This window comes from Ursus maritimus, unplaced genomic scaffold, assembly GCF_017311325.1.
Source record: "Ursus maritimus isolate PB19 unplaced genomic scaffold, ASM1731132v1 scaffold_6, whole genome shotgun sequence".
Classification (NCBI taxonomy): Eukaryota; Metazoa; Chordata; class Mammalia; order Carnivora; family Ursidae; genus Ursus; species Ursus maritimus.
The window spans coordinates 63,349,166-63,364,192 of record NW_024426774.1 but is presented as its reverse complement, the minus strand read 5'-3'; the positions used below and the strand labels follow the sequence as shown (position 1 = coordinate 63,364,192).

At 36.0% G+C, this 15,027-nt stretch overlaps 1 protein-coding gene across 5 annotated transcripts in view; it reads right to left on the bottom strand.

Moving 5' to 3' along the window:
• Positions 1 to 15,027, bottom strand: part of MTIF2 (mitochondrial translational initiation factor 2) — a 21,269-nt gene that overhangs the window by 4,652 nt on the left and 1,590 nt on the right. For 2 of the 5 annotated variants that reach the window (XM_008699870.2, XM_008699871.2), the window contains exons 3-11: positions 14,312 to 14,537; positions 13,823 to 13,934; positions 9,018 to 9,189; positions 8,417 to 8,577; positions 7,336 to 7,512; positions 5,165 to 5,304; positions 2,981 to 3,105; positions 1,394 to 1,598; positions 763 to 1,015 (exon numbers count right to left, since the gene is read on the bottom strand). In XM_008699870.2, coding sequence (XP_008698092.1) covers positions 763 to 1,015; positions 1,394 to 1,598; positions 2,981 to 3,105; positions 5,165 to 5,304; positions 7,336 to 7,512; positions 8,417 to 8,577; positions 9,018 to 9,189; positions 13,823 to 13,934; positions 14,312 to 14,530 — 1,564 coding nt within the window. In that variant the 5' untranslated portion in view covers positions 14,531 to 14,537. Of the gene's footprint in view, positions 1 to 762; positions 1,016 to 1,393; positions 1,599 to 2,980; positions 3,106 to 5,164; positions 5,305 to 7,335; positions 7,513 to 8,416; positions 8,578 to 9,017; positions 9,190 to 13,822; positions 13,935 to 14,311; positions 14,538 to 15,027 lie in introns of those variants that run through there. The other 3 variants (XM_008699872.2, XM_008699873.2, XM_040623470.1) reach the window with 3 other exon arrangements.

Here is a 15,027-nt window from a genome sequence, read left to right as displayed (position 1 = left end):
GCCACTTACCACTAAATCCACTTTTATTTAGGTTTAGCATTATAAATATCTATTTAACTTTAAATAAAGTATAATGAACCAAATGTATATTTACAACAAAATCAGCAAGAAAAGTGTTTATTAAAATCTCCCCCAGTGAGGGGTGGGCAAAAAGGGTGAAGGAGCGGAAAGGCACAAGCTTCCAGTTACAAAATGAGTAAGTCATGGGATGTAATGTACAGTATAGCGACTACAATTAATAATACTGCATTACGTATTTGAAAGTTGCTAAGAGAGTAGACCTTAGAAGTTCTTATCACAAGAAAAAAAATTCTGTAACTATGTATGACGATGGATGTTAGCTAGATTTACTGTAGTGGTCATTTTGCAATATATACTAATATCGAACCATTATGTTGTACACCTGACACTAACATAATGTTATATGTCAATTACACCTCAATAAAAAAAAAAAATCTCTCCCTGGGGCACTTGGGTGGCACAGTCAGTTAAGCACTGGACTCTTGGTTTTGGCTCAGGTCATGGGATCCAGGCCTATGTTGGGCTCTGAGCTCAGCGTGGAGCCTGCTTAAGTTCTCTCTGCCCCTCCCCTGCTTTTTCTGTTTCTCTCTCAAATAAATAAATAAATCTTAAACAAAACAAAACCTCCCCCTAAATGCAAAATAATTTTAGCTTACATTTAATGGCCCAAATTAATTGTGAGAATGAAAAAATACATATATTCCAAAAATGAATTGTAAAGTACAATCTTTCTAAAGTCACCTTTAATAATTACAGGAAGTACGTGTGAATCCCTTTCTTCTTTCTCTTTTGACTTTGAAGATTTTTGTTCTTTTTTTTCTTGGTACTTTAGAAATGATCTCTCCTTCCAGTGCATATTGCTATACTTCTCACGGGCTTTCTGATGTGCTTCTTGGTGTTCCTTTCGCTTTTCTTCTATTACTTTCAGATCCTCTTTATTTTTCTCCTGTTCTAGCTCGTACTTCCTCCAGTCAACAACTGCACGTGCCCTTGGCTATACAGGGAAAAAAACAGGCATTATTTAACCAAATAGAAACCAGTAACTTATGGGTTAAAAGCTTTGTGTTTTTCCCCAACTTAGCTTAGCTTAATTTACACATGAAACCACTAATTTTATAAATTTCAAGAAACTTATAAAACTTTAATCTGGGGGCTTTGTGTATAACAGATGATTTAATTTAAAAATGTTACCTCAAATTTTTAAAAAATTCTATAGCCAAATTCTAAAAGGGCACTACTGGCCCCCCCTTCACAGGCCCTTACAGTCTACAATTATTTGCTAACATAAATATACGTATTTGGTATAACACTATAGATTAATATTTAAAATCACTGTATCATATCTAATATATAGGAATTAAGCTTGATATACCTCAGATTCTACTTCAAGAATTTCATCTCCTGCAGAAGGGAGGTCTCTCCAGCCAACAATTCCCACTGGCGTGCTGGGACAAGCCTCATGGATTATTTTTCCATTCTCATCAAACATTAAGCGTACTTTTGCCCAACTCTTTCCAGCAACCAGAATCGAGCCTTTCCTCAAAGTTCCTCTTTGAATTATAGCTGTAGTAACAGGACTAAAATGAAAACAAATGTATATATTCTTAATGCCATAATCAGGATGTAAGAACACTTTCTTTTTTTTTTTTTTTTTTAAAGATTTTATTTATTTATTCGACAGAGATAGAGACAGCCAGCGAGAGAGGGAACACAAGCAGGGGGAGTGGGAGAGGAAGAAGCAGGCTCACAGTGGAGGAGCCTGATGTGGGGCTCGATCCCATAACGCCGGGATCACGCCCTGAGCCGAAGGCAGACGCTTAACCGCTGTGCCACCCAGGCGCCCCGTAAGAACACTTTCTTAAGTAGAGCAAAGATATCTTTATAAGACTTAAATATATATAATATGTACACACAGGGTTAATCCCACTTCTCAAGCAGGTTTTCATACTATAAAAACATTTCTATTTAATTGCCAAAAGGTAGAAGCAAACCATACGTCCATCAACTGAAGAATAAAGAAAATGGAGTACATACAATTATGTAAAATTATGCCAGCTAAAAAAAGAAGGAAAGCCCTGTCATATGCTCCAACATGAATGAACCTATCTCAAGGACATTATGCTAAGTGAAATAAGCCAGTCAAAAAGGACAAACACTGTATGAATCTACTTATATGAAGTATCTACAGTAGTCAAAATCATAGAAACAGAGAACTGAAAGACAGATGCTAAGGGCTGGGGAAGGAAGGAGGGGAAATTAGTGTTTTATGGGTATATGGTTTTAGTTTTACAGGATTAAAAAGTTCTAGAGATCTGTTGTACAACAATGTGAATATACTTAATACTATTGAACTATACACTTAAAAATGGTTAAGGTGCTAAATTTAATGTTATGCTTCTTTTATCACAATTTTTTTTTTAAATGGAAAAACAAAAACCATTTCTTATAAGCTTATGGTAGTGGAGGGTGCAGATAGCTGAGTGTTCTGACAGAATCTTAATCCTCCTTCTGTACCTAATTTGTTAAGCATTGAAACTTCTTGCTGATAGGGAGAAAAATTAAAGAAGAGAAGAGCAATCCAAAGACTTTCCTATATATTGTATTAATGCGGAAGGACATAAAGAATTTAGGAACCCTAAAATGCCGTTTCATTCCAATTTGTTGGTCTATGAGGCTTTATATACCAATTCAGTTAAGTCAGTGGGGAAAAAAAATTCAAACTGAACTACTTACATCATCTAAATGTGACCCGTAGATGTTACAGATAGTTGCTATGACCTACTGATAACTGCATTTTTTGTTCTGTGTGCTAGTGCAAAATGCTTTTCAAAACAAATGCTTTGAAAATACTATTCATATCTAATAATAATATACAATAAAAATACTACACTGTTATATAATCAAGTCATAAAAATAATGAAACAAAATTATTAAAAAGCAAGCATTTTAACAGTCCTACCCTCTTCCTTTGTCTGTGAAAGATTCTATTACTGTTCCTTCTACTGGACCAGTGGGGTCTGCTTTCAATTCTAATATTTCTGCCAAAGCAATCGTCGCCTCTGCCAAAGCCATCAGATTATCACCCTTTAACAAAAAAAAAAAAGGGTGTTAATATACAATGATAAAATGTTACCTGTAAATTTATATACCAGAGTCAGAAAGCCAAACAACCCTTTACAGTTTTATTATACTTTTCTCTTAAGCATTAAAAGCATGAATCATCCAATCAGAAAGGAAGCAAGGAAAGGGGGAAGGAAGGAAGGGAGGGAGGAAAGAACAAAGGAAGGAAAAGCAAAAACACCTGAGCCAGGGACAGATCTTTCAAGGAAGAATGGCTATTTTATTAAAAGGATGGCCACTAGTGGTGCTCGTTAACACCCTTTCGTGAACACATGCTTCATTCATTCTCTCTCCTCCATCTGTCTCTACAATTGTGTCTTCTTCCTCTCACTTTCTTTACAATGCTACTTTGCATTTGAAGTTTTTCCAACTGAACAAGCTTTTACATCTATTATTTCATTTGATCAACTTAAGAATGCTATAAAATAAGTAAATCAAACATTACTTACTCTTACTAAATAAATAAGGAGAAAAAGTATGGACCAGACCCAGGCTTTAAGACATACTCAATAATCACCCAGCTATGCAACCTTGAAGAATCACTTCTCTTCCCTGGATCTCCTTTCCTCAATTGTAAAATGAGGAAGCTAGATTAGATGATTGCTTCACCTTTAATGATCTATGTTTAACTATGAGTTCTAGGGCTCCAAGATCGCACAGCTGATTAAATGGTGATGGAATTGGAACTGAAGGGCAAGAGATTTTTCCATTCTCAGTGTCAGCTAAGAGACTGCTCAGTTGTCAGAGTATAAAACAATGGGGACAAATGTAAACAAAGCTGATGAAATACCTTGCTTACCTCTCCACTTACTACTAGTATTTATTCCAATTTACAAAATGCTGCCCTGAAAAGCAGGGTTGGGGTGTTTCTTTGCTTGAAGCGTCTTCTATCTCTACTTGGGAAAAAAAGGCCTCATCTTACTTCCTGCCACTCCCTCCCAATTCTCTCCATTCCCCAGGAATCATCTCTGCCATGCCTCCAAGTTTGCCTAAGCAGCTTTACATTTATCTACTCATCCCCTGGTATCTGGGCAGAAAAGGTGACCATGTCTTCAAACGTTTTAATCTTGCCATGCGGCTTTCAGAGTACAATAGCAATTGGGGTACAGTGGAAAGATAACAAAGCAAGGTGGTATTTTATGAGTTTCAGAGAAAAAGAGGCATGGCTTTACTATTAATGGAGGCAGGATTGCTAAGCATCTTAGAGGTAACAAATTTAGGAAAATTAACGATAAAATGAGACCTAACTAGAGGAAGGTGGCCAAATATAGTACCATCCCTTCAGTGAATGATAAGGGAAAAAAAGTATCATATATTATGTATAAACCATGGAATACGGTAAGAATGGACAAAAAAGGAAATTGTTACTTCGCAGCAACCTGTATAGGATAAGAGAATTGGAAAATGCTGTCACAAAGCAGGTACTCAGCTTCCTTGGTGTTTCTCATTCAGAAAATAATAATTGGTCATTTGAAAGAAAATCGAATTCATCATAGTAACGTAAAACTTATAACAATTTAATTCACAGAAACACTGAATCAATCAGTAACACACTGAACCCAAATGTTTTATCTTTGTATCAGCGAAGTTTTTGTTTAAATCTCCCTTAAATGCCCTAAGATCTATTCTAAATTTTTTCCACTATAAAAACAAGCACTTTCTATTACAAATTGGACTTCATTTCTGCTTAAAACAGTCTTTAGCAGCTTACTATTACTCTATCCTCACATCATTTACCATTTGTTCTCATTCTAAGTATCTCATAATAAGAAAAGCATTAGAGCTGGACTTGATCCCCCACTGTTAAGCTGTGTAACCCTGGACTGGCAACTGACCTTTCTGAGCCTACTTTCTAATCTGCCAAACCAATATATACATAATGATACCAGCTTTGCCTGGTACTACAGAGGACCTTTAAACAACAACAGAAATGCTATGTGTCAAGCTGTTGTTTCTGTGCACTATGTACTTGAGGCAGAGCAGGCCCATCTGAACACATCATCTCTGAGGTGCCTGCATTTACCGTGAGCGCAGAGACGTGCACTGCTTGGACGTCACCTCCGTAATCCTCACAGACCACATCATAAGCTAGCAGCTCTTTTTTCACTTTTTCAGGATCAGCCTCAGCTTTGTCACATTTGTTTATGGCAAGGACGATGGGAACTGAAAGAGAGTTAAAAAGAGTGCAGATGCGGACACCTTCAATGCCAGGTATTGACAATCAAAGACACCAATCTTTTCTGGCTTTCTCTTTACTCAGTAGATGTACTAAACTAAAAGACCTAAAAAACCCTGCTTTAGACCCCCTCTACTCTGCTTTCTGCAAGGAGGATTCTGGATGTGAGATGTCAAAACTATAATTATAAGTAGATTCTGAATTAAGAATAGATACCTAAGATGATAAAAACCAAACAAACAAAAAATTGCATTTTGGGTAGAGAAAGGTCTATCTTTAAACCTGAACGGAAGATCAGCAGCTACACTGAAGATAATCTCCAGGGAAAAAAAAATCAAGAGAAGATTCTAATCCAATTCTAAATCACTAGATCATTTATGTCTTCTTTCCAGGAGCTATTAAGTCATTGTTAAAACCCAATATCTCATCCTGGGGTGAAACTAAATAGTATTATTGTAAACTTTCTTTTAGGATTTACAGCAATTCTCTATTCATACATACTCAGTGACTGACACATAGATTCTCAAATAAATGTTTACTTAATGAATGAACCAAGTAATCTTATAATCTACTTGTCAATATTAAACATACCCTCCCATTAGAGAAATCACATAAAATGCTATGAGATAATTCTCTGGTTGGGTTTCACCAACTTTGCAATTTTCTCAGGTATCAAAGAAGAGAAACTGAAAATAGACACAAGAAAGTTATGCAATCCACAACTTACTATTATGAAATAGTACATTCCATACAGATGAGCTGGAACTTAATAGGGACAAGAGAACAGGTATAGAAAGCATAATGTAAGAAATTTATCCTACCTCAACCACCTGCTTTGTTATGCGAATCCCTGCGAAATTTATCACTCTCCTCTTCATTATATTCCCTAGAATCATTATGAACATAGTCCACTCCACTAAGGTAGTTTTGAGGAATTAAAAAGGAAAAAGAGTAACACTAGAAACTAGAAGACCAGATTCCAAATGTGGACATGATACAAATTAACTGTAACTGGAGGCAGTTCTTGCCATTCTCTGGTTCTTAGTTTTCATATTTTAAGAAAAGAACTGGCCTAGATAGTGACTGTCAACCTTTTTTTTTTCTCTTGCCAACAAACCTAGGGGAATATGATGCACTCTCCATCAGGTTCATTTTCTTAAGATAGCAGTATTTTCTCAGGGGGTGTAGGGTCATATCAGAGTAAGAATGAATGTACAAAGTATGTGTTTGGAGGAGGTGGCTATTACTGAAGTTTTTAAATGAAGAAGCAAGGGAGAAGACAGCTAAGTGATTTTCTAAAAGTCACACCTTTGACCAAATAAGAACCTATTTTAAGCATATGAAGGAAAAGTTTTTATTTTTTTTTAAAGATTTTATTTATTTATTTCAGAGAGAGAGCAAGCACGAGTGCGGGGAGGGGATGGAGGAGCAGAGGGAGAGGGAGAAGGAAAAGGAGACCCCACTGAGCAGGGAGCCAGACGCAGGACTTGATCCCGGGACTTCAGGACCACGACCTTAACCAGCTGAGCCACCCAGGTGCCCTGAAAAATTCCCCTTTAGAGAAGCATTCCAGACAATAAATGAACAAGGAATAACAGAATCAGAGTATCACCACTTTGCAACTCCTAATGTATTTAGGTGATGGATACATACAAGTTCATTATTCTATTCTTTCTTTTATAACTGTTTAAAATTTCCACGATAAAAAGGTTTTCTAACATTGGAAACCATTAAATTCTCACATACCAAGTAAGTAAACAGTATTGGAAGGACTATATTTGTGATCCCACATCCCCAGTTGAATCCTACTACACTCTTCTTAGTAGTTATGTCTGTGGGAAAACAATTCAACTGTCTTTGAGCCTTATCTGTAAATAGGTATAATAATCCTGGGATTGCCAGAAAGATTAATGAGCTACATGTAAAGGGCCCCAGAACTGCGACTTTAAGTAGTAGAACATTTTTTTTTTTTTAAAGCAGCTTCTTTTCTGCTACACAGTAAGTCAGCCACACGGTACCTTGAGCATCTTTGGCATGCTGAATAGATTCTACGGTTTGTTTCATCACTCCATCATCTGCAGCTACAACCAATACGACAATGTCAGTAACCTGAGCACCTCTGGCTCTCATTGCTGAGAACGCAGCATGTCCTGGAGTATCGAGAAAGGTTACCTTTTCCCCAGAAGGCAGAGAGACTGTGGAAACAGAAATCCAAGAACACCAAGGATTCAAATATGTACTTTCTTAATACAAAGGAATATATGTGAAATTATCAAACAGAATCAACAATTCTTAAAATGACTTATTCCTTCCATTAATCTTAATCAGGAACAATACAGATCATCATTTCACACTGAAAAATAACAAAACAGTGAAACCTTTCGGGGTTTCTTTTCATGCAATAATTTCAAACTAAAACTCTACTTCTAGAATATACTTTTCATAAATATACCAACTGGTATCTATTCTGAAGAGAGAACAGACCAGTAGTTTTACATAGGTAGTCTCCCTTTCATTAGCAAACATCAGCTGCACAACTGCCTTCAGCAACAAAGGCAATTTAATATGGTTAGGAGCTCAGGATTTGAGCCCAAACCCAGGCATGAGTGTAAATCTTGGCTTTGCCACTTACTAGCTATGTACCCTGAACAAGTAACTTAATCTACACAAGCCTCGGCCTCCTTATCTATAAGTAGGAATATTAATACCTACCTCGTGATGTTGTTGTGAAGATAAAAAAGAAAAAACATATGAATAAGGTGCTCACCACAGTGCTGGGCACATGCTAGATGCTCAGTTAATGGTAGCTGTTATTTAATTATTATTAGCAACATTATCACAACCTAGCATTGAAGAATTGTAGGCTCATTAAACCAAACTAAGAATGAGCCAGAATAAAAAAGGTAATATAATTTTCTTCTTACACAATGTACAAAATAAGCTTTACTAACCACCTGCTCTAGATTTCATCAGACTAATGGCTTTAAGCTTTAGGCTTCCCTTCTACTTTGAATTTGTCTATCTCATACTATGACATTTGGTTTAAGAAAATAGCACGTGGGGTTTCCAGGCACATTGTAAGATAATGTGTGTCCATACCAAGAAAGGCACCAATGTGCTGAGTGATGCCTCCAGCTTCCATTGCTGCCACTTGAGTTTTTCGTAGTTTGTCAAGTAACGTCGTTTTCCCATGATCAACATGGCCCATTATAGTAACAACTGGGGACCTTGGGGTTAATAAAGCTGGATCTGCCTGAGGCCTACAATTAACAGCAAAGGAGTTTCACTTCTTAAATAACTTTACAGCCAGTGAATTGGTTTGCAGTCATCTCTGTGAACTACCATTAACAATCAAACCCAACATTCAGCTTTGATTAAAGTATCTTCCTCTTCCATAAATATAATGACCTATGACAAAATATATAATAACTGCCCATGTACAGTTGGCATCTCATGACAATAAGCAGACAGAATAAGATTTTTAAGTTCAGGATCAATACACACTCGGCAAACTAAGAAAAATAACCCTCAGAGTTCTATAACCTGAATATACTAATTTTTTAAACACTTTGAAGAAATGTTTAATCTATACTCCCACATCATTTTAACAGCAAAAAAATTTTAAGGTATATCTCTCCATTATAAAGTGTGAATAAAACTATGTGGTTTCCTTCCCCCAATATACATGGTTAAGCTTTACCTTCTTACAGCATCTTTATTTTCTCTGATTTTGTCCTGTTTTAATTTGCTCCATTTTAACTTCATCCCCGTCATCTTTACCACTTCTTTGATCCTGCCTTCATCTAAACGTGAGTGTGCTTCTAGTGAATCTATGTCAATAGCAGTGTTCATTAAAGCTTCATATACATAATCTGGGTGGAACAGATAAGACCTTTTAGGATCATGAATTAAATGTTTACAAAAGTGACCTCTATTAATAAATGTCAATACATGAACAGTATACTAAATGAAAAGAATAACTATATAAGCTGTTCCTCTGATGTTAACAAATCACAACCTGAAAGAAAATAATCTTTAAAATATGGTTCATTTATATTTATTACATTACTGCATTCATAAATATATGAATATTTATGTACCATAAGAATCATCTGAGCTACCAATAAAACATTACATGTTGTATACATTTATACTGAGTAATTTATCACAGCCTAGTTCTTTGAAAACTTGTAGTTACATACATACATACAAATGTATACGCATATATAGTCGAGTCTCATTATTCACGGTGAGTACGTTCTATAAACCCACCACGAATACTGAATTAACAACTACTAAACCATCACTCCAAGGGGAAATACAAGGTTTGGTTCCTCCAATTCTTGATTACATCTTCATTAGCCAATCAACACATATTATGTGTTTCTGATTCAAGACACCTTATTATATACTGTTGATTTGGTAACGTTGAACTCATAGCCAAAAGCACTAAACCAGTATTTTCTCTGTAAAGCACATTATGGCCTTCTTGCACGTTAGTAACACTAAACAGCAGTTCACTCAGCACTATGCTTAAGAGGCATTTTAATCAACAAAATCAACAAAAAGGACAAAAATGTGAAAACATGACACTAAGCCACAAAATGACGCTTGTTTACAGCGTGTGAGCTAAAGCAAGACGGCCAAATGTTGCCTTGTTGAACCTCAGCTAGGAATGCGTGACTGGGCAACTCAAATTTTTCACTGCTCCACGCATACCCAGGAATGACTATAAAAGCATTCTGAATATTGATTTGGGGGCTATAAATACATTTTAGAGAACTCGGCAATACAAGATCCCCAAATAACAAGGATCAACTATATGTATACGTGTGCGCGCGCGCACACACACACACACACACAGTGTCTCAGAATAAACATACGTACATATATTTATTTATTTATTTATGTATGTATGTACCTATTTAGGGTGTCCAAAGTCTTGAAATATATAAAAAATATTTACTCGGTATTCTTTTTTACATTTTATTTAATGTACTTTGTTTTCATTTCAATCATATTTCCCTGTAGATGATAAATGAATGTATCTGTGGTAATAATGAAATAAGTAGTTTTATGTTTCTAGACTTTTAATCACCCTTTATTTATTTTTTTAAAGATTTTATTTATTTATTTGACAGAGAGAGAGACAGCCAGCGAGAGAGGGAACACAAGCAGGGGGAGTGGGAGAGGAAGAAGCAGGCTTATAGCAGAGGAGCCTGATGTGGGGTAGATCCCGTAACGCCAGGATCACGCCCTGAGCCGAAGGCAGATGCTTAACGACTGCGCCACCCAGGCGCCCCTTAATCACCCTTTAAATATATATTTCAAGAAACAGATGTGAAAGAAAGGGATCCTCAAATAAGAACACTATACGAAAAGAACATCTACTCACTAGTGTGCAGGTAAATGTTTACTCATAAGACTCTCCAAAAAAAGAGAAAAAAAATCCCTGACTGTTATAGCATTTCTCAATTTCCATAGTGCAAATACTCCCACCGTGGTTGATTTCAGCTGCCAACATGAAGTCACTGAACACAGAGATGGAAAGAGACAGGCACACCATTATACAGTACTTCCACCATATAGGTACATGGGTGTAAATAACCTCGAGAACACAGAAAATAGCAAAACACAGTAAAATTAAGAGTGAAGGGGTTTGAGGAGTATTTATTACCCTTGTTTATGATTTAATTTTTGTTAATGGTTGTGTTTACCAGCTCACATACTTCTTCAGAAGTTAGCAATCGGCCCAAAAGCTGGTGGTAGTCAGCCCTACATATCACTGATCCTACCCTGTAATAATTGCCAAGAAACCCTTTCCTATGTATATCCCCACCACATCCTTTCCCAAGAAAGCACATTTTAAAAGAATGATACAGTGCAAATTTTCTATATGGATATTCACTCAGAGAACAATAAAACTCTAAACATATAAATTATGAGTACAATTGTTTCTAATAATGCTAAAATCCCTAATAACCCAGTAGCTACAGTTTTCCAACATTATCCTAAACTTTTCAAAGTAGCTTATACAAAGATAATCTCCTTCCCTCTGTATTAACAGCATTTAGTATCAATATATTTTATCTTTATCCAAAACTTAAATATTTACAAATAGAAAAGTGCCCAAAGCATTTCAACCAGAAATATTACATCTTAAGTTATTTTAATTGAACCAGGGGAGGAAAAAAAATTTACTCACATTGCTAATATAGTAGTTTAAAATATTTACCATCTTTTTTTTTTTTTTTTTTTTTTTTTTAAGTAGGCTCCACACCCAGCATGGAGTCCAATACAGGGCTTGAATTCACGACCCTGAAACTGGAGACCTGAGTTGACATTAAGGGCCGGATGCTTAACCGACTGAGCCACCCAGGTGCCCCAAAAGTATTCACCATCCTTAATGCAAATATAATATTAAATAGGCTTCAAATAGATAACTTGTATTTAAATCATGGCATATCAGTTTTGGGTCTAGAGCAACAATCCTTAGGATTAAATTTATATTTTAATGACACTATTTATTTGGCAATACAAAAGAATTATTACAGTTACGGGCGGGGGGCAATGTTTAAAAAGAAGAATCCTCCGGGAGCCTGGGTGGCTCAGCTGGTTGAGCGTCCACCTTGTGATTTCAGTACAGGTCGTGATCTCATGGGTCCTGGGATAGAGCCGCCTCAGGCTCCCTGCTCAGCAGGAATTCTGCTTGGGATTCTCTCTTTCCCTCTGCCTCTGGCCCTCCCCCTACTTGAGCAGCTCTCTCACTCTCCCTCTAAAATAAATAAATATTTAAAAAAAAAAAAAAAAAAAGAGGGGTGCCTGGGTGGCTCAGTTGTTGGGCATCTACCTTAGGCTCAGGTCATGACCCTGGTGTCCTGGGATCGAGCCCTGCATCGGGCTCTCTGCTCAGCGTGGAACCTGCTTTTCCCTCTCCCACTCCCCCTGCTTGTGTTCCCTCTCTCACTGTGTCTGTCAAATAAATAAAAAAATAAAATCTTTAAAAAGAAAAAAAAAGAATCCTCATCTTTAAGTGATAAATACAGAAATATTTGTGAACTGATACATTAATAACTGTCACTGGCTTATGCATATATTATGCTTATTATTCCATTCTTTCTGCTTTCATATATGTATGAAATTGACAACAGTAAGTTTTAAAAATCACATCTATTATCAATATTATTTATAAAATTATATCAATACAATTTTCCTTGGAAAAACTGTCAATAATACAGCCATATGTATTTGTTCTCTTAAAGTTTTTTAATATAATGATTACATAATCCAACTGCAAAGTTATAAAAATGCAAAACTGGGTGAATTTTCTATTCTTTGTAAGGATGTACATGTACAAAGAGTGGTAACACTTTCAGGCAGGAAATACATTAAAATTCTAGCTCTGCTGTAATTTACAAAATAACAATTCCTGAGAGATAATTTGGTCTGTGAATAAGAGCATGGCCTCTGTAGCCATACTCCCTGAGTTCGTTTCCCGGCTCTACCACATACTGTGTCAATTATTTATCCTCCCCATGCCTCAGTTTCTCAACCTATAAATGGGGGTAGTAATTACACCTACCTGTAGTACATTGTAAGAATTACATGAGTAATTATATAAAGTACTGGTACATGTAATAGCTCAATAATATGAGTTATTATTTTTTTCTTTTTTCCAAGAGTCTGCCTTGTCGCTTTATTTTGCTACAAAAATAGGCTATTTTTTATTTACTGAATTTTATTTCTTTTTAAAGATTTTATTTATTTATTGGAGAGAGAGAACATGCTCACACAAGCTGGGGGAGAGAGGGCAAGGGTAGAGGGAGAAGCAGACTCCCCGCTGAGCAGGGAGCCCGACGCAGAGCTCAATCCCAGAATCCTAGAACCTGAACCAAAGGCAGATGCTTAACCAACTGAGCCACCCAGGTGCCCCATTTACTGAATTGTAATGTCAGTTTACAATGAGAACTCAAATTTTGTTCCAATAATCGTAAATTGGTAATAAATACACCAAGAGTGCAATGAAGAAATAAAAAAAGTAACAATGATGCTACACATTTATAAATAAAAATAGTATTATTAAAAGTCACTACTGCAAATATTTTTCTGCTGGCACTACAGATATTGTTACAATGAGTGAAAAAAGAAAATCAGGAATTATAGACAACAAAGGGAAAGTAAGTAAGTATAAATACAGTCCCTCAGTCCAAAAACATTCTTTGGACTTACTCTAAAGCCTACAGAATTTCTAAGAAAGAAGGGTTAGTACAGATAAGAAAATCTTTTCCACTTTTATTAAAAGCAAAATCTTAGAGAACTGTACTTGGCAAAGAGACAAGAAACTAATTATAGAGTTCGTGACCTAAAGTGAGAAATACTAGAATGATTTAACATCTTTTAAACCATCAGCCTAATTTTCATCTTTGAATGTCTTAGTCTCATTGCAAATAAAAATGCCAGGTATTCCATTTTCCATATTTTTCCTTACAAAATTATCTGACCCACCTATGTCTTTTTCCATTGCTCTGGCCAGTTCCTCAATGGTCATTCCAATCCATACCTCCACCTCCTTTTTGGATTTTGTTGAAAGTAACTGAGATTTCTGTGATCTCTCTTCCTAGTAAAAATTCAGGATGCATACAGAAGGAAGAAAAAACTTTTAACAGTGTAGATTTATTCTGGAATACCTACCACAATAACAGCTTCTATTTATACCAATACTCCCACAAGTAGTTAAACCTCAGACTAAAAATTTACAGTCCTGCACTCCTAATTCACTATTGTATACCAATTTCCAAGTAATCAAATTTATCAGCATTACTGAACAACAAACTAGAACTTCCCTTCTTCACAAAGATTTACTGCCTGGACTGCAGCATTAAGGAATAAAGATTTTATAAATGACAAAATACCCAAAATGGATTTCTACTCATGGCTATAGGTATTTCCATCTCAGACCAAATAATATAGTAACTGATAGAAATCTATAACTACCTTCTTTGTTACTAGAAGCCTATATTGAGATAAGGCCGCCCCAATGAGTGGGTCTGTTTGCCAGGGCCGGATGCAGAGCTGAGCTGTCCACACCAGGTAAGCAGATGAAAACACATGATTCCACTGTGCTAATATTCTTCTTTGACCCAGGCTGTGCAGCTGCCTAAAGACAGTATGAAATCGTAGCAAGTTCTCCAATTTCAACAACTTCTGGTTCATGTTTCCCCTGGAAAAAATTTTAAAATAATATTTTGGTTAATATGAAAATCAAGTTAGCAAATATTAATCGGATATCTACTCCATGAAAAACACTGTGCTAGAGTTACAACAATAAGTAGACCTCAATTCCTGCCCTGAAAGAGCTCACAGGCTAATCAGGGAGATGGAATTCCATACTAACTACTCTCTAGATGTTAACTATCATTATTGTTAATGTACCTACTACCTTCAGACAATAGAACTGAAATACAACTTACAAAGGGATTTTTTTAAATTCTTGAAACATCAACTAACCAGATCACAACTAGAGTGATTTTTCTAAAATGCAAATTTGAACTCATCATCTCTTTGCCAAACACCCTCCAGTGGCTGGCTATTATTCTGTTTCCCGAAAACATGCTATATAAGGAGTTATTATCTGCCCTCTGCTAATCTCTTACTTCATCTCTTATATTCTTTTGGTCCCCTCCCTCCTATCTCTAAGCTTTTGTTATTCA